The sequence below is a fragment of the Stenella coeruleoalba genome (assembly GCF_951394435.1).
Source record: "Stenella coeruleoalba genome assembly, chromosome: 13".
Classification (NCBI taxonomy): domain Eukaryota; kingdom Metazoa; phylum Chordata; class Mammalia; order Artiodactyla; family Delphinidae; genus Stenella; species Stenella coeruleoalba.
Genome location: NC_137159.1, coordinates 65,436,413 through 65,459,292, shown reverse-complemented (window position 1 = coordinate 65,459,292; position 22,880 = coordinate 65,436,413). Strand labels below are relative to the sequence as shown.

The 22,880-nt window shown below is 49.8% G+C and overlaps 1 protein-coding gene across 1 annotated transcript in view; it reads left to right on the top strand.

The window, feature by feature from the left end:
- Window positions 1-8,473, top strand: part of EHD3 (EH domain containing 3) — a 29,762-nt gene extending 21,289 nt beyond the window's left edge. Inside the window, exons 4-6 of the mRNA XM_079940977.1 lie at window positions 1,862-2,274; window positions 2,871-3,035; window positions 7,519-8,473. Of these exons, the coding sequence (XP_079797103.1) occupies window positions 1,862-2,274; window positions 2,871-3,035; window positions 7,519-8,046 (1,106 nt within the window). The 3' untranslated portion in view covers window positions 8,047-8,473. The remainder of the gene's footprint in view (window positions 1-1,861; window positions 2,275-2,870; window positions 3,036-7,518) is intronic.
- Window positions 8,474-22,880: the final 14,407 nt, after the last annotated feature.

Genomic DNA, 22,880 nt, shown 5'->3' with positions numbered 1-22,880 from the left:
AACCTTGTCAGGCTAGATTTGGAAACAGGTCTCAGCAGAAGGCCAGAGGCCTCTGAGCCCCCTGCCCTCCCCAGCTACAACTGAGGGCACGCCTGCAGGTTCCAGGCGCCAAGGCAGCCAGGCCGTGACCTGTTTTCCCGGTTGGGGTGGATGGGGCCCGGGAGTGAGTTTGCCCTGATTTTCTGAGCCCTCTGCCCGCCCTGCTGCCCACGGCTCTGACGGACTGCCTTCAGAAGGTGAGAGCTGCCCTCCACCTGGCTGTGCTGAGGGAGACTAAAAATAGCCTGGAGCCAGCCCTGGGAAGGGAGGAGACGGGAGGGGAGCGGGAGACGGGAGGGGAGCGGGAGGCGGGGCGGGTAGGGGCACAGGTGCAGGACCGCTGCCAGCACGGCCTGTGCAGGGCCCCCAGGGCCCCGTGGCGGGGTCCAACCCTGACCCCCACAACATGCCAGCAATTTGGCTCTCCCCTCATCGCTGAACCTCAGGTTTCTCCTCTGGAAAGTGGGACTGTGCCTGCCTCAGAGGGTGGTGCGAAGGGGAAATGAGGTCATGATGTGAACTGAACCAGAAGCTCTGGGGTAGGCCCAGCCATCTGGGTTGTAACAGGCCTCTGGGGGATTCCGCTGTGCGCTCAAGTTGAGGACCACCGTTCCAGGCGAGCAGAGCTGCTTGTATCTGACTCAGTTGCAAAGCAGCTGCCTGATGACCTGCCCCGGTCTCTGATCCTCCTCTGTGAGGCAGGGCAGGAACTGCTGGCTTCTTCCTGTTGGCTGGGTCTCCCACTCAGTGGGGGCAATGAGCTTTGGGGCCCCAGGGTCTATGCCCCTGAAAGCCTGTGATGTTGGGACCCGGGGTCGTCGATCCCACCAGAGCCTAAGTAAGGGCTCCTACCTTCCTGCCAGAGGTGTGGCACTGGGGAGCAGCAGAAGGCCCAACACCTCCACCCTCATCCCAGTGCTGCTGTGTCTGGGCTGTGCGCCCTGGAGCAAGTCACTTTCCCTCTCTGAGCCTCACTTCCCCATGTACTGTCCTCTGTTTCATGGAAGAGGAGACTGAGGCACAGAGAGGTGAAGCTGCTTCCAGCTGTTAAGGGTCAGTGAACATGAGGCTGAAGGTGCAGACTGTTGGCATGACCTCCCCCTCCAGGCCCTCCCAGATCCACTGCTACTTGGGGTTGAGCAGAGCAGGTGCTGTGGGGGTCCTGGAACCAGCCTGACCTGAAGCAGCTCAGTGCCAGATAACCAATGTGTGGCAGCCAGAGGTCTGTCCCATGCTAGGGAAGAAACCCCTTGTGGTTTTAAGAGTTGGGGATTTGGGGGCTGCAGCTGATGAATAAGGAATGAAGCGAGCTTATGAGCAGGCATGAGAAGAAGTTGTGTGTCAGAGCCTCAGATTTCTTCCAGACCAGTGATGGGCATGGTCTGAACCATGGGACCTTGTTAAGAATTTCTGGGTCTTTATTCAAAATATATGTCCAGAGTTTCTTTTCCAGCAGGGCCCCTGGCTCCTAAATACAGTAAGCAAGGATAGGGGAGCTGGATGGTGGCTGTGTTTTATGGGGATAAGGATGTTAATAATAATAACTAGCATCTACTGAGCAGCTGCTAGGTGCTGGGCTGCGAGCATCTTTAGTGTTTAAAATTCTATGAACTAGATAGTATGCCCATTTATAGATGGAAAAACACTGACTCAGAGACATTTGGTAACTGGCTGAAGGCCAAATTGTGAAAATGTGGAGGAGCCGGATTTGAATCCAGATCTGCCTCCCAAGTCCATGTTATTTCTACTGCACCGGCTGCCTCCCCCAAAAACCCTACCCTCCGCCCCAAAGGCCCCGCCCCCTGACTCTGCTGTGTCGCAGGGTACGACTTTGCGGCAGTCCTCGAGTGGTTCGCCGAGCGGGTCGATCGCATCATCCTGCTCTTCGACGCCCACAAGCTGGACATCTCTGATGAGTTCTCAGAAGTCATCAAGGCCCTCAAGAACCACGAGGACAAGATGCGGGTGGTGCTGAACAAGGCGGACCAGATTGAGACGCAGCAGCTGATGCGGGTGTACGGGGCCCTCATGTGGTCCCTGGGGAAGATCGTGAACACCCCGGAGGTGATCCGGGTCTACATCGGCTCCTTCTGGTCCCGCCCCCTTCTCATCCCAGACAACCGGAAGCTCTTTGAGGCCGAGGAGCAGGACCTATTCAGAGACATCCAGAGTCTGCCGCGAAACGCTGCCCTGCGCAAGCTGAACGACCTCATCAAGAGGGCCAGGCTGGCCAAGGTGAGGCTACCTGGGGGGGTGGGGGGGATGGGCAGCATGGGCGGGGCCAATGGTTTGGGGTGGGGGGGGTAGCTGCAAGAGCTGCGGGGGGAAGGGGGGCAGAGCAGGAGAATGTGGTGTCAATGATCACAAGCCCTGGCGTCAGATGGCCAGATTGGACTCAACTCCACAGTTTACTGTGCATCCCGACCCCAGCAAGGCCCTTAGTTGTGCTGTGCCTGTTTCCACATAAGTAAAATGAAAGGGTTAGAAGAGTAAAGAACGGAAAAGCCCTCATCACAGTGCCTGGCATCCTCAGAAGTGCTTTGTACACGTCAGCTGTTGTTACTGTCTTCCTCATCAACGTCATCACCAGAATTTCCATCCCTGTTATGCCTTGACCTTACCCTCCCCACAATCTCACCTTTCCCTGGGATTCAGCAAAACAACGTGCGTTGCAAGCAGCGGGAGAGAAAGAGGATGGAGACAGAAATAATTTCGGAAGTAGGAGCAGGAGTGGGGGGATTGATGGGAAGAGATGGGGTGAGAGCCGCCCTAGAGGAAAGGAAAGAACTGAGGTCTCCATCTGAACGTTTCTCTCCGCCCCTGTTATTCAGGTTCATGCCTACATCATCAGCTCTCTGAAGAAGGAGATGCCCTCGATGTTCGGAAAGGACAACAAGAAGAAGGAGCTGGTGAACAACCTGGCCGAGATTTATGGCCAGATCGAGCGGGAGCACCAGATCTCACCTGGGGACTTTCCCAACCTGAAGAGGATGCAGGTAACCAGGGTCTGGGGCCCCAGGAAAGGAGCAAGCCGGCTAAGCAGCCTGAGCTTAGAGGAGGCCACCCTTGGATTCCCTGCGTGGAAACTCAACCCAGAATCAGTAGGCAGGCCGGCAGATGGCCCTGGGTCTGCCCTTCCTGCTGGGCTCGCACTGGCCCAACAGGGGCCGTATCTGGGCCCAGGGAGAAACATGGAGCCCCAGCGCTCCCAGTGGGCAGCAGTGTTAGAGGATGTTCGGGGGTCTGATACCTCAAGTTCATGACCTTCCCCAGTCCTGGCCACCACAGGTTTGGAATCCCCACCACATCATGTGAAACAGGACAAGTCACCTGACATTCTCCTGACCCTTTATTGCTTAAGTTTACCACTGAGCTCCTCCTTGGGAGCAATTTGGGACATAAGCCACAGAGAAGCAGAAATCTTCCCAGGAGCTCACCATCTTTGGAGCATACCATGGGCCCCTCTCTTGGGCCAGGGTCAGTCACACATAGTTTCTTATGTGTGAAAAGTCGTCTGAGGGAGTTATTTCATCCTCCTTTTAGGATGAAACAGTCCTCTGAGGTAGGCATTTCATCCTCTTACAGATGAGCAAACTGAGGTTTACAAAGGTAATTAACCTGCCTACGGTTTTAGTAATGTTTACACAGCCTGCAAGTAGAAACCCCAGGAGTGTCCAAGGTCTAAGGAAAAAACTACCACACCATACTAACTGGATCCTCTCTGACCCTCTCTCTTTTCATCTACATACTGAGGCTACAAAAATACCACCTTATATGGATACTGTGGGTGTATATCAGATAATATCGTGGGCGTATATCAGATAATATTTGCAAGGCACTTAGCATGGCCTGGCACCAACTATGCTCTTAAAATGCAGTAGCAAGTTAGGTGAGATGTCACCAGTAGAGGAAACTGCCTGATGAGCGCAAGGAACCTAGCTCTCTGCACAATTTTTGCAACTTCTCATGATTAATTCTCATGTAATTATTTTAAAATGAAGGGCTTCCCTGGTAGCGCAGTGGTTAAGAATCCGCCTGCCAATGCAGGGGACACGGGTTCAAGCCCCGGCCTGGGAAGATCCCACATGCCGCGGAGCAACTAAGCCAGTGCGCCACAACTACTGAGCCTGCTCTCTAGAGGCCGTGAGCCACAACTACTGAAGCCCACGCGCCTAGAGCCCGCGCACCGCAACAGAGAGTAGCCCGCACTCCCCGCAAACAGAGAAAGCCCGCACGCAGCAACGAAGACCCAAAGCAGCCAAAACTAAACAATAAAATAAATAAATGTATTAAAAAATAAAATATAAAAATGAAAAGTTTTTAAGAATTAGGAAATTAGGAAAAACTAGCAGCAGATGTAGTAGTAATATTGTTTTTGCTCTTGTTGCTTTTAGGGTTTCAGAATATCAGTATAGTCCCAAATACGCATTTTTAATTTCCTATCTAGTAAAATAAAAAGAAAGAAAGAATAGACATCCGAAGCATGCATTTGTTCATGTATGCATTCATTCCTATAACCACCTACCGGGAGCCAGTCACTAATTTCAGAATTGTTTCAACTTTCAGTTTCTCTTTGTATTAAGAATTTAATGATCTTTAAGCAAACATTTGGGGAAGATGACATTTGAAAGGGACCATATGACTTTTTAATGTGAGGAATTCTTTTGCAACATAAATGGTTTCACCTTCTCGCTTGTTTGCCTGTCTGACGTCAGTTTCTGTTAGGGATGCTGGATCAGTATGTAAATGGCTGTCCGGTGGGGGCATATGTGTGGGCTGATGGGAGCAACCCTCACATCCTCTGGAAGATACTGGGACCCCCTAGTTGGGAGCCCACCAAACACGCTTAGATGTGGACAGGCTGGGAGAGACAGGGACCTTAGGAGGTTGTGCTGAGGGCAGGAGAAAGGCTTGTCAGCTCCACCGTCCCCCGCCCAGCCCCCCCAGGCTCCCTGGTCCAGCCCTGCCCTAGAAGGGAGGTGAGAATGCCCAGGCTCACACTTGTCTTGAAATGTAGCCGTGGGTGTTTTCTGAATTTTTCTGCAGTGAACTCCGTGTGCTTGTCCTGAGACTGTCCCCTGTGCACTGGCCTCATCCCAGTGTCCTGAGATTGCTGTGGCCAGAGCCAGGGTGGGAGCGGGAAACTCTTGTCTTATCATTATAGAGGCAAAGGAGAAGCTGGATGCTTGAAACTCAGGACCTTTCAAAATGGCAAAGACATGCAAAGCGGAACATATTTCTTTTACTGTGTGCTGTGGGGGTCATGGGAAGTCAAGGAGGGGAGCTGTTGCCCGTGCCTACTGAGTCAGAACCCTCAGGGAGAAGCCAATAGTCACCTTATCTTTGATAAAGGAGGCAGGAATGTACAGTGGAGAAAGGACAGCCTCTTCAATAAGTGGTGCTGGGAAAACTGGACAGGTACATGTAGAAGTATGAGATTAGATCACTCCCTAACACCATACACAAAAATAAGCTCAAAATGGATTAAAGACCTAAATGTAAGGCCAGAAACTAGCAAACTCTTAGAGGAAAACATAGGCAGAACACTCTATGACATAAATCACAGCAAGATCCTTTTTGACCCACCTTCTAGAGAAATGGAAATAAAAACAAAAATAAACAAATGGGATCTAATGAAAGTTCAAAGCTTTTGCACAGCAAAGGAAACCATAAAGAAGACCAAAAGACACCCCTCATAATGGGAGAAAATATTTGCAAATGAAGCAACCGACAAAGGATTAATTTCCAAAATTTACAAGCAGCTCATGCAGCTCAATAACAAAAAAACAAACAACCCAATCCAAAAATGGGCAGACGACCTAAATAGACACTTCTCCAAAGAAGATATACAGATTGCCAACAAACACATGAAAAGATGCTCAACATCACTAATCATTAGAGAAGTGCAAATCAAAACTACAATGAGGTATCACCTCACACCAGTCAGAATGGCCGTCATCAAAAAATCTAGAAACAATAAATGATGGAGAGGGTGTAGAGAAAAGGGAACACTCTTGCACTGCTGGTGGGAATGTGAATTGGTTCAGCCACTATGGAGAACAGTATGGAGGTTCCTTAAAAAACTACAAATAGAACTACCATATGACCCAGCAATCCCACTACTGGGCACATACCCAGAGAAAACCAAAATTCAAAAAGAGTCATGTACCAAAATGTTCACTGCAGCTCTATTTACAATAGCCCGGAGATGGAAACAACCTAAGTGCCCATCATCGGATGAATGGATAAAGAAGATGTGGCACATATATACAATGGAATATTACTCAGCCATAAAAAGAAACGAAATTGAGCTATTTGTAATGAGGTGGATAGACCTAGAGTCTGTCATACAGAGTGAAGTAAGTCAGAAAGAGAAAGACAAATACCGTAGGCTAACACATATATATGGAATTTAAGGGGAAAAAATGTCATGAAGAACCTAGGGGTAAGACAGGAATAAAGACACAGACCTACTGGAGAACGGACTTGAGGATATGGGGAGAGGGAAGGGTGAGCTGTGACAAAGCGAGAGAGAGGCATGGACATATATACACTACCAAACGTAAGGTAGATAGCTAGTGGGAAGCAGCCGCATAGCACAGGGATATAAGCTCCGTGCTTGGTGACCGCCTGGAGGGGTGGGATAAGGAGGGTGGGAGGGAGGGAGACGCAAGAGGGAAGAGATATGGGAACATATGTGTATGTATAACTGATTCACTTTGTTATAAAGCAGAAACTAACACACAATCGTAAAGCAATTATACCCCAATAAAGATGTTAAAAAAAAAAAAGAAAACTCTCTCCAGATAATCCCGAGAGCATCCTGATTAAGAGCTACTGGCTTAGGAATGACCTGTGGCTTCTACCATGATTTGGTTTTAGTTGCCCTAGGCCTCCATTTTTCCTTCCCTAAATAGTGATAGCATGTGATTTCCCACTTGCAGAAGGTCACGGGGGAGTGAATGAGATAATTAACGTAGTGAAAGCACTTCCAGCGTTCTTGAGTATAACCCTTATTGAAGTAGACACCCGCATGACTCAGTCTCAGAGGGGTACAGCATTCAAGATCCACTCACTGTTCAATAGCCAGAACTAACTTAAAGAGCAATTTAATTATAGTCATCCCTCGGTAACCACAGGGGATCGGTTCCAGGACCCTCCACAGATACCGAAACCATGGATGCTCGAGTTCCTTATATAAAATGGTGAGGTACAGCTGGCCCTCTTGTATCCACAGATGCAGAACCCTCGGATACAGAGAGCTGACTGTATTTGCTTTCTAGAACGCTGGAGGAAATCCAAATGAATCAGACCAGTAATGGTTAAATTTCCCTTCCTTCTCCAGCCCCTGCAACGATTTTCTCTCTTGAAAAATCCACCAAGAGCCAACGTGCCTTTTTTCTCCTCCTCTCATATCTTTTGTGGATCTCCTTCCATTGTCTTCTGTCCTCACCTTCTTTCTTCTCTCTCTTTCTGCAGGACCAGCTGCAGGCCCAGGACTTCAGCAAATTCCAGCCACTGAAAAGCAAGCTGCTGGAGGTGGTGGACGACATGCTGGCCCATGACATTGCCCAGCTCATGGTGCTGGTGCGCCAGGAGGAGACACAGCGGCCCGCCCAGATAGTGAAGGGCGGAGCATTTGAGGGCACTCTGCACGGCCCCTTCGGGCACGGCTATGGGGAGGGGGCTGGGGAGGGCATCGATGATGCTGAGTGGGTGGTGGCCAGGGACAAACCCATGTACGATGAGATCTTCTACACCCTGTCCCCGGTGGATGGCAAGATCACGGGCGCCAATGCCAAGAAGGAGATGGTGCGCTCCAAGCTGCCCAACAGCGTGCTGGGTAAGATCTGGAAGCTGGCCGACATCGACAAGGATGGCATGTTGGATGACGAGGAGTTCGCACTGGCCAACCACCTCATCAAGGTGAAGCTGGAGGGCCATGAGCTGCCCAACGAGCTGCCCGCCCACCTCATACCCCCGTCCAAGAGGAAAGCCACCGAGTGATGGGGGGCGGGGAGGTCCAGAGCAGGCAGGAGTTAGAGGAGATGGGAGAGGCGATCACACACACACACACACACACACACACACACACACACACACGTTGGGAACAGCACTGTGGATAAGGGGACAGTGATCCCTAGGTCTCCAGGTGGATCTTCGTGTGGACACATCTCCAAGTTCTCGGCGTTGCCTGAGGCAGGGTCCCGGGTATCAAGCCTAGGTCTCCATTCCTCTTTCCCTCCCCTATTCCACTGCCCAGAGACCCGCCTTCTCCCACAGAGGGGGCAGTTCACTCACCCACAGATGGCCCACCTACCTCCAGATTCCCCGGACTCAGAGCATATGGAAAAGGCTTCTCACTTAATAGACAATCCACTTTTTTTCTGTGCTTTCTCCCCCCTCTTTGGCTTCCTCATATGAAGTCTGCTCTGGGGCCAGGAGATGGGAGGGGAGGGGAGCTGCGGCAGGGAGGGGAGGGGAGGAGGGAAGCGTCCTCAGCGAACCAAGCCCCAGACTTGAAGACACGTGGCCCCGAGCCCTGTTCTCTCCCAGGCTTAGGCTCTGACTGCCTTGGCAGGCCTGGCTTTGAAACCTGCTTGCGCTTCACTTCAAAGAATCCCAGAACCAGAGAGAGAAGGGAAAAACTCGGCGGGAAAGAAAGCAAAGAAACTGTTCTGTCATCCTCTGCTCTCATAGCCAGTCAAGGTGGGTTTTATTCCACAGATTCTGGGACATTCATATTTTTTCCCACCTGGCCTCTATGTACCGATGCTTGTACTCGCCTCACATTTATCCAGCCTCTTCTGAGTGCCAGGAGCTGTGTTAGGCACTTTATATACATTATCCCACGTGGTCCTCACCACGCTCCGAGGAAGTATGTGTTAGTCCCTCCAATTTGCAGAGAGGAGCCTGAGACTCGAGTTCAGGTGACCGTCCCAGGGTCACAGAACTCACATGTGATAGGGCAAGGGCCACAGACGCTGCCCTCTGCTGGGATGATGTGCGGGATCCCAGCGTTTCTGGCTGATGATAGACCGCGGCAGATAAGCTGAGCACACAGCCCCCTCGTGGCCTCCCGGAGCGGGCTGGCGAGGGAGAAGGGCCAGCCAGCATCTGGTGGGCCATCAGTCTGGCCATCTGTCACAGCACAGAAGCAAACCGTGCCTTCCGGCGACGCTCCCCGTGTTCCTAAAATCGCAGAAGCCCAACAGCACCAGCGGGAGAGTGGGCTGGCCTGTTGGGTGCTGTTTGCCTCTGTCTCTGCTCTGCCTCCCACCCAGTAGCCTGAATCATCCCAGCTCAAATGCAGCCACCAACTCTTATCCAGTGGGACCTCCTGCTGATTCTCTGAAGGCCAGTTTGGGAGGTCTAAGGTCGTGTTCCCTGCAGGACCCCCGGGAGTCCGCGGTGTCCTCGGCAAATCCCCACCGTTCTCGGTGCCCTACAGGCTTCCTCATGGTCTCTCCCCTGGCTTGCTTCGCGGCCACTGACTCAGTCACTTTGTATGCCATGCTCCTACTGTGATGGAAAACGAAAACAAGTATAACTTATTTTGTATCTATGTTGAGACTATATAGAGAATATTCTGTGTATCTACGATGTGCTTACTACTGCAGTGCATTTGTCCTCAGTGTTCATGTTAATATAGCACATTTATCCTTTGGTACACGCTTGGCCGCAGAGCATCATTCCGTGGGAGGCTGAGGAGAGGAGCTGGACTCTTACTCGGGCATCTTGGGCAGAGGATCGGGGCCGCCCATAGCCAGCATCCACGAGTAGCGTCCCATTGGCCTGGTGCCTCTCCAGGCCCGTTGCCCTGGTGGAACCCCACTGACACTCTGGACGGAAGATGGTCCCCAACTCCTGGGGTTCCTTCTGCATCCGTACATTTCTCTTTCTCATGAAATGAACACCAAAGGAAAACCAAGGCAGAGAGGTCTGACCTCCTCTAACTCAAGGGCCAAGCCCAGCAAAGGGACCATTTCTCACCTCTTTGCCTTTACTTGAGCCGAAGGAGAAATGGGAAGGAGACAGCAGAGGGAGGGGAGGTTTCTGTCATTATTCTAGATAAAAGGGGGTGTCTGTCCCCTCACCCCAACGCCTCGTGAACACATGTGCCACCTTCCTGCCTGTCTCCCCTCCCTTCCTCAGGACTCCACCCCGGAGAGATCTGGGAGGCATGTGGGAGTTCGTGTTGCCATCTGCTGAGAAAGAGGAGATGGGGCTTGAGGCCCCTCCCCACGGGTGAGGGGACAGATGAGGGACACTTCCTCTGGGGCTGTCCCTCTGCCCCTGCTGCCTCGACCTACTGACCTCTTGTGGGCTCTGGGGGCCTGCAGAGATCCCCTGCCTCAGCCTCGAAAACATGTAATGTGGACAGCAGAGCCACGTCACAGCAGTCTCACCGGCAAGAACCCCCAGAGGCTCCGCTGGCCTGTCGCTCCTTCCCCCAAACTCAGCCTGGGCCACAGAAATGCTCAGACAGGAAGAGCCACGCCCTCTGCCCCTGTGTCCAGAAAGCCTGCCCCTGGCACCTGAGGACTAAGCCATGACCAAAGCCCAGTCACGTACAGGGGACGCTGCTGCCACAGCAGGGCCTGGCCTCCGTTTTCAGGGTGGGAAGAGGTTTCCCTGAGTCACCCCACTCCCATTTGTCCCTTCTGTTCCAAGAATCTACATTTATGTGTTGGCTGGTCAGAATTAGCACAGCCATGTGGGGGGAATAGGCTTATTTCCCCTATGAGATGTTAACTAGCCTCTATACATATTCAATCTTTTATTCTTTAATTTGTCCATCCATCCATTTATCCATCAAGTCATCGTTTCATTCAGAAGACACTGAGAATCTCCTGCAGAAAAGGCCCTAAGATGAGGTTCATACATCCATTGAGCCATTCAAAAACACTTGATAAATGCCGCTTGCGCAGGGGGCAAGTCCTAGACGGAGCCAATCAGATTCCAGCTCTCGAAGAGCTCACAGCCTAATTGGGGAAGTGAGACATTTACACAAACATCGATAATACAATGAGGGACCATGACAGGTCCTGGGATGGGGGAGTGCCGGAAAAGTGGAGGCTCACGAGAGTCAGAAATGGCCTCCAACTGGAGAGAAGGTGGTCAGAGAAAGCCTGGGGCAAGGGTGGGGCACTTGAGCGGAACCCGAAACATTCTGGAGTCTGCCTCTTGTGCCCATCTCTCTTCTCTAATCCAAGGAAGACAGGATTTTTATACAAAAGTAAACACACCGCATTCCCAGCCCACAAAATCATGACTGACTCGGAACCGCTGATGTATTTGAGGAAAAGCATGATGAGAATTTTGTCCCTGGGGACTGTGCTGGTTTTTTCACAGGCCATTTCAAGTAAAAATTTTATCAGTATCTTTCAAGTTGAAATTTTCAGTGCTTGGAGAAAAAGAAAAATGGTAACAGGGATGGTAAGTTATCCCAGCTGGAGCCATGAGGGAAATGGAGGTTGTAAGGGACATGGCTCTCCGCTCGACCTCCCCCTGGAGGTCATTAATGCTGTTCCCCACAGTGTGGTTCTCAGTTCCTTCTGGCACAGGGGGGACCGAACTTTCTACTCCTTTAAAGTTAAGGAAAACGTAAATAAGACGGAAAGACAACCCTTAGAATGGGAGAAAATATTTGCAAATGAAGCAACCGACAAAGGATTAATCTCCAAAATTTACAAGCAGCTCATGCAGCTCAATATCAAAAAAACAAACAACCCAATCCAGAAATGGGCAGAAGACCTAAATAGACATTTCTCCAAAGAACATATACAGACTGCCAACAAACACATGAAAGAATGCTCAACGTCACTAATCGTTAGAGAAATGCAAATCAAAAGTACAATGAGGTATCACCTCACACTGGTCAGAACGGCCATCATCAAAAAATCTACACATAATAAATGCTGGAGAGGGTGTGGAGGAAAGGGAACCCTCTTGCACTGGTGGTGGGAATGTAAATTGATACAGCCACTATGGAGAACAGTATGGAGGTTCCTTAAAAAACTAAAAATAGAACTACCATATGACCCAGCAATCCCACTACTGGGCATATACCGTGAGAAAACCATAATTCAAAAAGAGTCATGTACCACAATGTTCACTACAGCTCTATTTACAATAGCCAGGACATGGAAGCAACCTAAGTGTCCATCGACAGATGAATGGATAAAGAAGATGTGGCACATACATACAATGGAATATTACTCAGCCATAAAAAGAAAGGAAATTGAGTTATTTGTAGTGAGGTGGATGTACCTAGAGTCTGTCATACAGAGTGAAGTAAGTCAGAAAGAGAAAAACAAATACCGTATGCTAACACATATATATGGAATCTAAAAAAAAAAAAAAGGTTCTGAAGAACCTAGGGGCAGGACAGGAATAAACTTGAGGACCCAGGGAGGGGGAAGGCTAAGCTACGACGAAGTGAGAGAGTGGCATGGACATATATACACTATCAAATGTAAAATAGATAGCTAGTGGGAAGCAGCCGCATAGCAAGGGAGATCAGCTTGGTGCTCTGTGACCACCTAGAGGGGTGGGATAGGGAGGGTGGGAGGGAGACGCAAGGGTGAGGAGATATGGGGATATATGTATATGTATAGCTGATTCACTTTGTTATAAAGCAGAAAGTAACACACCATTGTAAAGCAATTAGACTCCAGTAAAAATGTTAAAAAAAAAAAAAAAAGGTGAGCTGCATGACTTGCTTTGGCTCGCGAGATACGGTGGTCGGCGACGTGTCCCCTCCTGGCGGAAACAAGCATGCGGTTTGCCACATTCTGCTTCCCTTGCCTGGTCGGGAATGCACGTGGGAGCCTTAGTGAGCCCAAGTTCCTGGGTCACTCTGAAATCCCTTACCAGTCTGCACTGGACAGGTGGCACGAGCAAGATGTGAACTCTAGTGATTTTAATTTTAAGCCGCTGACAGTCATGGGCTATTTATCACCCAGCATCACCGAGACTATCACAGCCAAAATACCTGCTAAGTTCTTCCAAAAGTTTAGTCCATTGAGTAAGTGTAAAGGAAAGTCTTCTAGGAGATTGAGTTTCTGCTTTCTCCAGAACCAAGTTCACCTGAAGCTCAAGGCTTAAGTGATTTACACAAAGTCTTTTAGTGTCTGAGCCACATTCTGCAATGTCCCAGCCCCAGCCCTTCCATATCGCTTTTTAAGCCAGAGAACTTTGCACTAATGGAGGCAAATGCTGATAGGCCCTGTCTTCTTTCTGTGATAATATAGATTCTGGGGATTGAATGGGCATTTGTCTGCCTAGAGCTAAACAGAGAGTGCACGGGTTGGAGAGAGAAGAACTACAATCCCCAGACTCCCTTGCAGCCAGGCTCAGGATGTGGTTTAGGTCCGCCAACCAGATGTACTCGTGGGAGAGTTTACTGAAGCAGATCATGCCAGAGGTGGACCCAGCAGCTAACACAGAAGCTTCCTGACTTCACAGCTTCCTTTTCATGCTCAAGAAGCTAGAGGCCTTCCTTGTGAGGTCAGATGAAGCAGTGGCCTGCACTAGTGACAGCGCAGCAAATGATCGTATGCCACCTAACCAGAGGGCCTGAGCGCTGCTGAGACGTGCAGACGGGACGCAGGCTGCAACAGGGCAGGCTTCCTGGAGGGGTGTGTGGGGGTGTGTGTGTATGTGTGTGCTGGGAGGATACCCTGAAGTGGTTCTTGCAGGATAAGTGAGGAAGGGAGGGGATCACTCTCCAGAGAGAGTGATGACTGGGGAATTTTCAAAGTAATAATCCCTTTCTAAGAATCCAGGGGGTACGAACGTGTGTACTTCGAATACTTGAGACTATGAAATAAGGAAATGGTAAAAAAAAATAGCAGTTCTATCTCCTCCCTTAGAATTTCATGGGGAGAGTTTCCCCCAACCCCTTCCCAGGAAACGTCACTAAAGCATATTAGCGACAACCATGGCCTGAGGGCTGGTCAGCATGTACACACCTCATTACCCAGAGAAGACGTGGAAAGTGCAAGGACTGCGGCTCAGGCTACCTGAGCTCCAGCATCAGGAGAAGCCATGCGGCCTCTCTGTGCCTCCGTTTACTTTTCCCCTAAGTAGGGATCATTTCAGTTTTGGGGAGGTACTGTGAAAATACAAAGAGACAACAGGTGGGAAAGCTCACAGTAACATAAATGCTGCACACGTGAGTTTTGTTGGCATGTGCTGGAAGAGGCACGATTCAGGGAAGAGGCAAGAATCCTACGTACGGGAGGGAGGGAAGGAAAGCAGCCACGCCCCAAAAAGGCACAGAGAGAAAGAAGAACGGAACAGGTGTGGAGGATCTGGGAAGTGCAGGCTTGCAGTGCCTGAATTCTTGAACTGTTCCCGGCGGCTGGAGACTACCTGCGGGTACCTGCAGGCCCTAGACCGCCAGGGCCCCGGCCACCTGGGTAAATGCACAGCCCTGCATCTCCGCTTGGCATCCCTGCCTGGCCTCCCAGCCACCGCGCTCTGGTGCTGGCAGAGGGCTGCGAACAATCAAGGTGCACTCGCCGGGTGGGCTGGAGGGGCAGCGTGACAGCCTGGCTCCAACACAGGCCACCTACGGATGTCACAGGTCATAGCAGATCCTCCAGGATATTGAATACACAACCCAAATATCAAAGGTTTATCTTCATTTACAAAGTTCCAGAATCACACTCTTACGTGAGGTGAAGTCTCCTTTTCTACCAGCCTGTGTTTTGTTTGTTTTGAAATAGCATTTCTTAACCCTTGTTTGAGACAAGGAGCTAAGAGAGTAGCAAATGCCAGATGAGAGTAGAAAGGAGGTGACCCTCATTGCATCCCAGCCCCACTGTGGGATGGGACTGGGATTTGGTTCACCTTCGAGAGAATCTCACTTCCTGGTGTAACGATGATGCTAGTGAAATGTGGCTTCAGTCCACGTCTCCCTTCTCACAGCCCGCTTCCTCTCTTTTCTCTTTCTCCTGCTCTTCTTCCCACCCCCATCCAGGGTGCCAGAGGACCACTTCTCCCCAGCTGAGCATTCTGCCCTTTCCAGACCAGTGATATACACACACACCCCCCACTCGCAGTAGCCGTGTCTGTTCCCTCCCATGGAGCTGAGTCCTGCCATGGGACCACTGGCTGATCTGAGGAACCAAGAGTCTGCATGTGTGACCATGGGGTCCGATGCTGTGGCCGTGACTCTGGTCACAGGTATGAGTCTAGCAGGATGGCCCAGTGGGAAAGGTCCCAGTCAATCCATCAAAGAAGAAGGCTTGAGATTCAGTATCAGGCGGGTGTTGGGACACACCACCATGCAGGCACCTGCTCCTATGCAGGCTTCCCCTCTGGATCTTATCTACTTCCTAAATACCTCCACAGCTTTCTCGGCAGTACACAGCAATTCCCCAATTCCAGAAAATTCTACTCCTCAGGAATAGGCCACGCATGAAAAGATATAACTGCAAGGAAGTCAGCTGGTGCTTCTTGCCCTGAGCAGAGTAACCGTGCAGAGCAGCCTGGAGCAGATGCAGCTTGTCCTCTTGATCCTCTGGCACGTCCAGGGACCACAGGAAGCGAGGCCTGAGATAACAGCAGCCCTGAACTCTGCAGTGACATTTCCTGGAACTTCTTGAGAAGAAGAGAAAACAAGCAACTGACTCTGAGCTGCAGTGCCCGGCCAGATGTCACTCCTCAGTCCTGGGGACTGACTTAATGTCTGCTTTGGAATCCAGGTCTAGTGGTCTGTGTACAAGAAGGGCCACTTCACGCACCAAGGATTGCAGCTGGGCTGCCTCGACTGGATAATGACAAAAGTCCACAAGCTGGGATTTTCCAAGACCTAATTCAAATGGATCAATGGCATTGGCATACGTGTTGAATTTCACCACCCAGATAATGAAGTCCTTCAGGGCGCAGAACACGCGTAGCCCAGTGCAGGGGTGCCTCGCTGTGTCACCTGGATGGTCCTCGAGTGCTCATTTCCCGAGCTGCAGGTCGCGCTGCCAGCTGCCTGCCCTCAGCTTCAAGCAGTCTCCAGAAATTACCCTCAGCGGCCTCCCCCCGGTGCCACGCCCTCTCCCCGGGAACAGCTGCACCCAGTGTGGGGTCAGTGAGAGGCTACAAAGGCCTGGCCCCTTGCCCCACCTGGAACGGTTCTGAAGCGCCCTCTCAGTTTAGAATTCCACACGGGCTCAGCCCAGCCCTCCAGACTGCACTGCAGCCCAACACCTCCCTCCGCCCCCTCCTGCGTCTTTCTCTTCCCCTTTCCAAGAGCACCCCCCGATACACTTGCTGCATGCTAAACTCCATCCCAGGGTCTGCTTCCCAGAGACCCCTCCCTGCAATAAAAGAGAGGGTGTGGCAGATAGAAGCTGCTCAGTAGACACTGGTTGGCACAGTTGGTCAGTTAGTTGCTCAGTGATAAATCCAATCTGAGGTTGGCCTCATGGGGACTACTTAGTTGACCATGCAAATAGGAGAGGTGGCCTTGCCAGAAGGTAAGTACCACGTGGCACCAAACCTACTTGGCAGGTCACTTTGAATCACTGGGAGAAGCTGGCACTACGGAAGGCAGGGAAAAAGGCAAAATTGTTCGAGGTACACGTCAGGCAGCTCCAGCCAAGGGTTGTTTATTAGTAAATGAGGGGAAGGACCACAGGACTTCTTCTTTGCAGAATGAGACCATTGTTTCAAATCACTCTCAATCTGCAATTTCTTCTTTTCTTACTGACGGCCAGTCTCTCCTGTTCGTGGACGTGCTGCAGCTCAGAGAGAGACAGAGGTCCATCGATGTCGGAGAGAACATCCTTTCAAAACGTAAGCATTAGAGGGAAGGACACTTCCTTAGGAGCAGAATTGGTGAAGATGCCGTCCTTAAGCAGAAATCTAGAACCACTGCATTGGGAGACTTTTCTGCATTTGCCGTAAAAGCCTTGGTGATAAGGATGAGATTTTTTTTTTTAATTGCAGACTTGTAGGATATAATAGAAGATCAGTGGATGAAAAAGAGCTGGGGCAACGAAAGAAGATCTGATGGGGATCAGGGTACTCACAGCTGGTTTCCACACCCCAGCAGCCATGGACGAGTAGCAGCTGCTGGGAACACTGATGGGAGGACTCAGGGTGCCTTCCTGACCAGTCAGCTACGGCTTTGCTGGCCCAGAAATGGGGAACGGTGGTACATCCCTCCTAGACTAAAATGTCACCAGTTCCTCAGTGAAGAGGAATCAATTTAATACCAGAGCCATATTGTACACCATATATAGTTTATTATATAATTTTATGCTAGACGTAGTTAATAGTTTAATGAACCATACCAATCTTATTTCATAGTCTCAATCATTTTATCATCTTTGAAAAGTCTTGAGAAAAAGGATCCTCTTCTGATACTTTTAAGCAAATGGAAGCCTGGACACGGTGAACCCCAGTGAATCATTGTGGTAAATCCCCTGTTGGCCAGCGTGGGCAGGATGGGTAACAGCACCCTTTATAGAACATGCCATAAGGCCACTTCCTGATTGTGTCTGGCCTAGGTCATAGAAACACAGGTCTAGGAGTTGAACGGGACCTTGGAAATCATCATGTCCACCCAGCCTCAGACACCCACCAATGGAGCTCTGTATCCTTATGACTGTCCCTGGCCACCCACGTGTCCAGACCAACTTCTTCTGGATGCGATATCTTTCAGCAGTCACTATCTCATTATCACAACACTTTGCCTTATCGACAGGCACATGGAACTGCATCTGAAAAGAATGTAGGGCCAAAATACACTTGTCAAAACCCACGGAATGTACGACACTGAGAGTGAGCTCTAACGTAAACTACGGGCTTTGAGTGATGGGATGCGTCACAGTGTAGCTTCATCCGTTGTAACGAGCGTACCATTCTGGCGGGGGATACTGAGAGTTAGGGAGGCTGTGCATGTGTGGGAACTCTCTGTACTTTCTGCTCAGTTTTCCATGAGCCTAAAACTGCTCGAAAAATAAAGCCTACTAGTGAAAAAGAAAGAAAGAAATCAGGGCCCTGTCTGCACACGTGGAGCTCGGTAGCTGTATGTCACAGTGAAGGACGTGCTGCCTGGCATGAACTCTGGGGTCAACGGGGTTGGGTCCTCCGGCTCCTATTCCGTCCCGCTGAGACAAAATAAAGTCAATGACTGCTGGGTGTTGTGAGGGGTTGAGCTTTGAGTTGGGGGAACTGGGGTCTAGAAAAGAAAGAAGATTTAAATAGGTGATCATTTAATTAACTCTCTGCAATATTCTCATCTTTGCAGCTGTAGCTTATCTCAGGAGCACTTGGTTCCCCTTGTCCTCGTGCTCCTTTTCAGCTCCCCATTTCAGTTCTACTACTGAGGGCCTGCCTTCCACCGTGGCCAAGCTTTGAGACCATCATGTCCCATCATTTCCCTCCGTTGTTGGTCTCATGTGATCCAGGCACAGAAAAAATAACCCAAGATGACTTATTGCTGAGAGAAAAGGAGATAAGTCACGAGAAGGGAAAGAATTTTTTTTTTCTTTGCTGCTCAGGAAATGCAACTCGCTAGATAAGTTTTTTTAAAAAATGAACTCTAATTTTCTTCCAATGCAAAAATAAAATTTCCCTTGAAAACCAAATGTATCATTTATGTGTCTCAAACCAGAATCATTTTTTTGTTCAATAAAAAAGGCAGATTGGGGGTGTGGGGAATATGATCAATTTCAGCACACGCCCTTTCTCTGTGAGAATTAATCAAATAAGGATGAAAAGTAAGGTAATCCTTCCAGTGCCCTTCCCCTGACTCTTCCCACTGCCCAAAAAGATTTCATACAAAGCTATTTCAGTTACTGTAGGGTTTGGCCCTAATTCAACAATTTTGCCAAAGTATGTGTTAGGAGTAGTGCAGTGTCTACAGGGCTTCAACATTCGTGTGTGTGTGAGAGAGAGACAGAGAAAGCGTCTGTGAGCATTTATGTGTGCCTTGTGTGTGGGTATTCGTGTGTGTGGCTGCGTGTGTGTGTTTACTATTTTTGTCCTGTTTCTCTAGTGGTACAACAGTTTTGGAGAGTACCTGAGAACAACTTTGCAAAACACCTTACCGGAACGTTCCTATCCTGTTTCTCTTAAGCAATTCCAGCTTTGGAAAGACAACACTGAAAAGTGCTTCCAGCTGAGCAATTTGAAGACTCAGGACAATGTTGACCTATCATGAACCAGTCAGGTCTCCAGGCCACCAAGCCCATTACCAGGTCCTCTGCAGCCCGTCATCTGGGCAGGTAGTTGAACCCTTCTTTGAACCACATCTGTAAAAGGTAAGGGCTCTGCACCCTTTCCTCCCGATGCTGCCTGCCAACACCCTTCCACAGAAGGCAGCTCGGGAATATGCCCTCTCTCCTTGTCACCACTTTCCCCTCTTTTCAGCCCCGGTCACAAGCCCACAGTGGCCTCTCCCTTTCCTGAACTGGATGCACTCACACACTCAGCACCTAATAATGTGAGATGAGCTGTTTATTAAGGGTCTCAAGTGTCTTTATTCTGTCTGTTGACCAGACTCCAAGCTTCCACAGGCAGGCTTGAGTTTCCTGTTCCTGTTGCTTCCACCCAAACTGCCTGGACGAGCCAGGGGCAATCCGCTGGTATTTGGTGCTGGACAGATTGTCACAGGCCCAGTGAATGGAGTCCCTCGAGGGCTGCAGTCAGCGAAGCCTCCAGCCTTGCACGGACTCAGATGAGACTTGATTGTTAACTTGCCCCAGCTTGACATCCATGAAGTGGCAGGACTGGATTAGCAACGGGAAGCCTTTCCAAGGATTTATGTATATTTCGTCTTCCCCTCTCTAACTGGAGACTTTTCAAGGAGAGAGATACACCTCCTTCTACTTTTTATATCCAACTATATCGCCTTAAAAAATGCTTAATAAGGAATGAAGGAATTGTTTTTTAAAAAGGAGCAAAGGGCACAAACTCTTTAGGGAAATAATAGGAATCAGAATATAGAAAATCTGAGATTATTTACATACAGCCCCACTAGGGACCAGAAGAATAGGCAAATTATTCTTCAAAGTCCTTTCTAGACTTGTGACACTGGATACTGAAATAGCTTAAGTGGTCAAGCTGTTGACCTTGTTCGTGTCTGAAATGTCTTGTGATCTACCTGATCCTTAGTTGCTGACCATCGTGCACTCGTGGTATTGCCATATTCTATCTCTTAAATGCAATGGAAAGAATAATAAGTCTCTGATGAGTGAACAGACTTTCATCAGATAGGAGCATTTTTTCCACGTTAACAATGCTCCCAGGACTTGACAAGCTGGCCCTCATTTCTCTCCATCAAGGTCCTGCCTGTACTGTGAGAGCCTTGTGACTAAGAACCTGATAACCTGCTTGGGAGGAGGAAAGGCGGGAAGTCAGGTGAGGACAGAGCCTTCTCACCCCAATGCAAGGACAAGAACTCTTCTCCCAAGTCAAGGATAGGATATTTCCCAGAACTCTGAATTCTTGCCTAAGGTATATCCAGATTTGTTTCCATGCTTTTGGGTGGAAATGTCCCATTCCCAGGTTGGATCAAATTGACTTCATATAACAGCTGAACTCCAAAAACACTCGAACCAAGGGTGGCCAGCTCTTTTGAAAACCTACTAAAGAGAAGAGCTCTCTAGATGGGGCACAGACTCTCCGCTTCACGCCATCCCTACTCAGTCTGCCTAACAGATCGCATCACCCACCTACACCTTTAGGCATTTTGTAGATCAGCGAGAGCACAGGACCAAGACCTGAGCCTTGAGGGGTGGCCCAAACAGGCAGAGAGGGCAGAGGGCACAGTCACTCCTTAGACCTGAGACAGAGCAGCAGCCACTTCAGAGCTGGAAGCAGAACATGGGATCTCAGAACCCAGTGGTACTAAATGCAGTGGAAAAGCTACCAAGAACAAAGGCTGGTGAAGTTTGATAGGGGAGGTTCAGGAGTCATCCAGAAGGGGGCAGGGACATAGTGAGTTGATGGACTACATGTGGCAGAGGTTTAGCGACCCATAGATGACCAAGAATGGAATAGGAGCTCAAAAGGAAGTGGAATTTTTTAACAAAGAGGAGTCATGAGCATATGTTAGGTTAGGAAGGAGTCAGTTGGAGAAAAGATCTTTAGGGTAACCTACACTCCCGGCTTGCCTGTAACTGAGCAATTTCCTGGGATATGAAGCTTTTAGCATCAAAACTGGTAAAGTCCCAAGTAAACTGGAATGAGTTGGTCATCCTACAAAATGCAAAGGGGACAGAGTGGGGATGGAGAGAGGGAATTACAGGATCCTGGGAAAGGTAGAAAGGCTGACCTGGAAAGGGAGGCTTTCTATACACCAATTATTTTGCCACTGGGAAGTCTCTTGGTACACAAGGAACATTTGGGTTTACGGATTATAGAAACACGTTTGCAGTTGCTCAGTTAGCTTGGTGCAGGGCTGAAGTCCTGGTGTCTCCTGCTACTCCCCGTTCAAGCTCTTGGTTAACTTGTTTCAACTATCTAGAACCTTCTGGTCACTGACATTCGAGCTCTCTGCCCTCCAAATCAAGGTCAAGCTTTCACTGTTAGTCCTCAGCCCCTGACAAACAAAGCTCCTTGCACCAAGGTCCCAGGCCGGGCCTCTGCTTTGGATCAGAACATTCTTCCAAGGGCTTCATGGACAGGAAGTGCTCAGGCCTGCAGCGTACGGGTGGGCGTGCTAGAACGTCCCCCGACCTTCTCCTGCTGCCGTCTGGCCGCATCCCTGCAGAGCTCACATCCTCAAACCCCTCTTTGACACTTCATCTCCCCCAGCCCGGGTCCACTTCTTTTAACAGTGCTTTCTCAGGAGCAGGGTTTAGGTACACAATTCCTTATCAGTGTATCTTTTCTTAGAATTTAGGAAACTCTCCAAGCTGACAAACCTCTCCCCTTCATATCTGTCAGGGGTTAGAATCAAACAGGGAATCCTGAAAATATAGAACCAGAGTAGCTGCTGGCTCTGCTGCTATTAGCCACGTGACTCGGGGTGAGTAAGCTCTCCAAGCCTCCATTCTCTCATCTGTAAAATGGGTCTATAAATGCCTACCTCCCAGTGTCAGCCTAATTCACCTAGAAGGGATAAACAAAAACAGTTTGCCAATTCTTAACCACACTATAAATAAGGTAGCAGCACCAGAGGTAATGATGAGCTGAAAAGACATCCTGGAAAGCCAGCAATAAATACCTGTTGAATGCATGAATAAATGAAGGAGCGAATATACGATTGCTGACATGATCAGACCTGGGGAGAACCCCAAAACAGTGCTAGCCTAGGTATGAAACAAGGAAGAGGCAGTCCCAAGTTCATGGAGGTGGAATTTGAAGTAAGTCGGCAGTATGAAGACAGAAAAGCTGGCAGGACACCAGGTACAAACGTGAGCCACAGAGGAGGCCTCGCAGCGGAGGGAAGCAGCCTTGCCGTGAGAAGCCTCCTTAGTTCGGGGCCACGCACAAGCTCAGCCACGCGCTCAACTGTCCTAGCATCACACACACAGAGGCTGCCGGAGCCAGAAGAGGTTCCAACCCAAATGTAAGCGAGTAAAGCGGACAGGTACACGACAGCGGGGTGCTGGGCGGTGGTGAACCGGAGAACGCACGCCCTTTTCAACGGAGGCCTTTAAAAATCGGTTAAAAACAAAATCTTTGCCAGCCTCACAAATACAGATGAAGAAACCGGCTCAGAGGGTGGAAGAGCCTGTCCACTGGTGGCAGCCTGATGACTGCAATCTCTATCTTCCAACTGCAAGCGTTACATCGTCAAGACCCCGGGGGAGAGAAGAGGGTCTGTGGACATGGCAGGTCTCCTGCCCCTGACCCTCAGCCTAAGCTGAGCTTCAGACTGC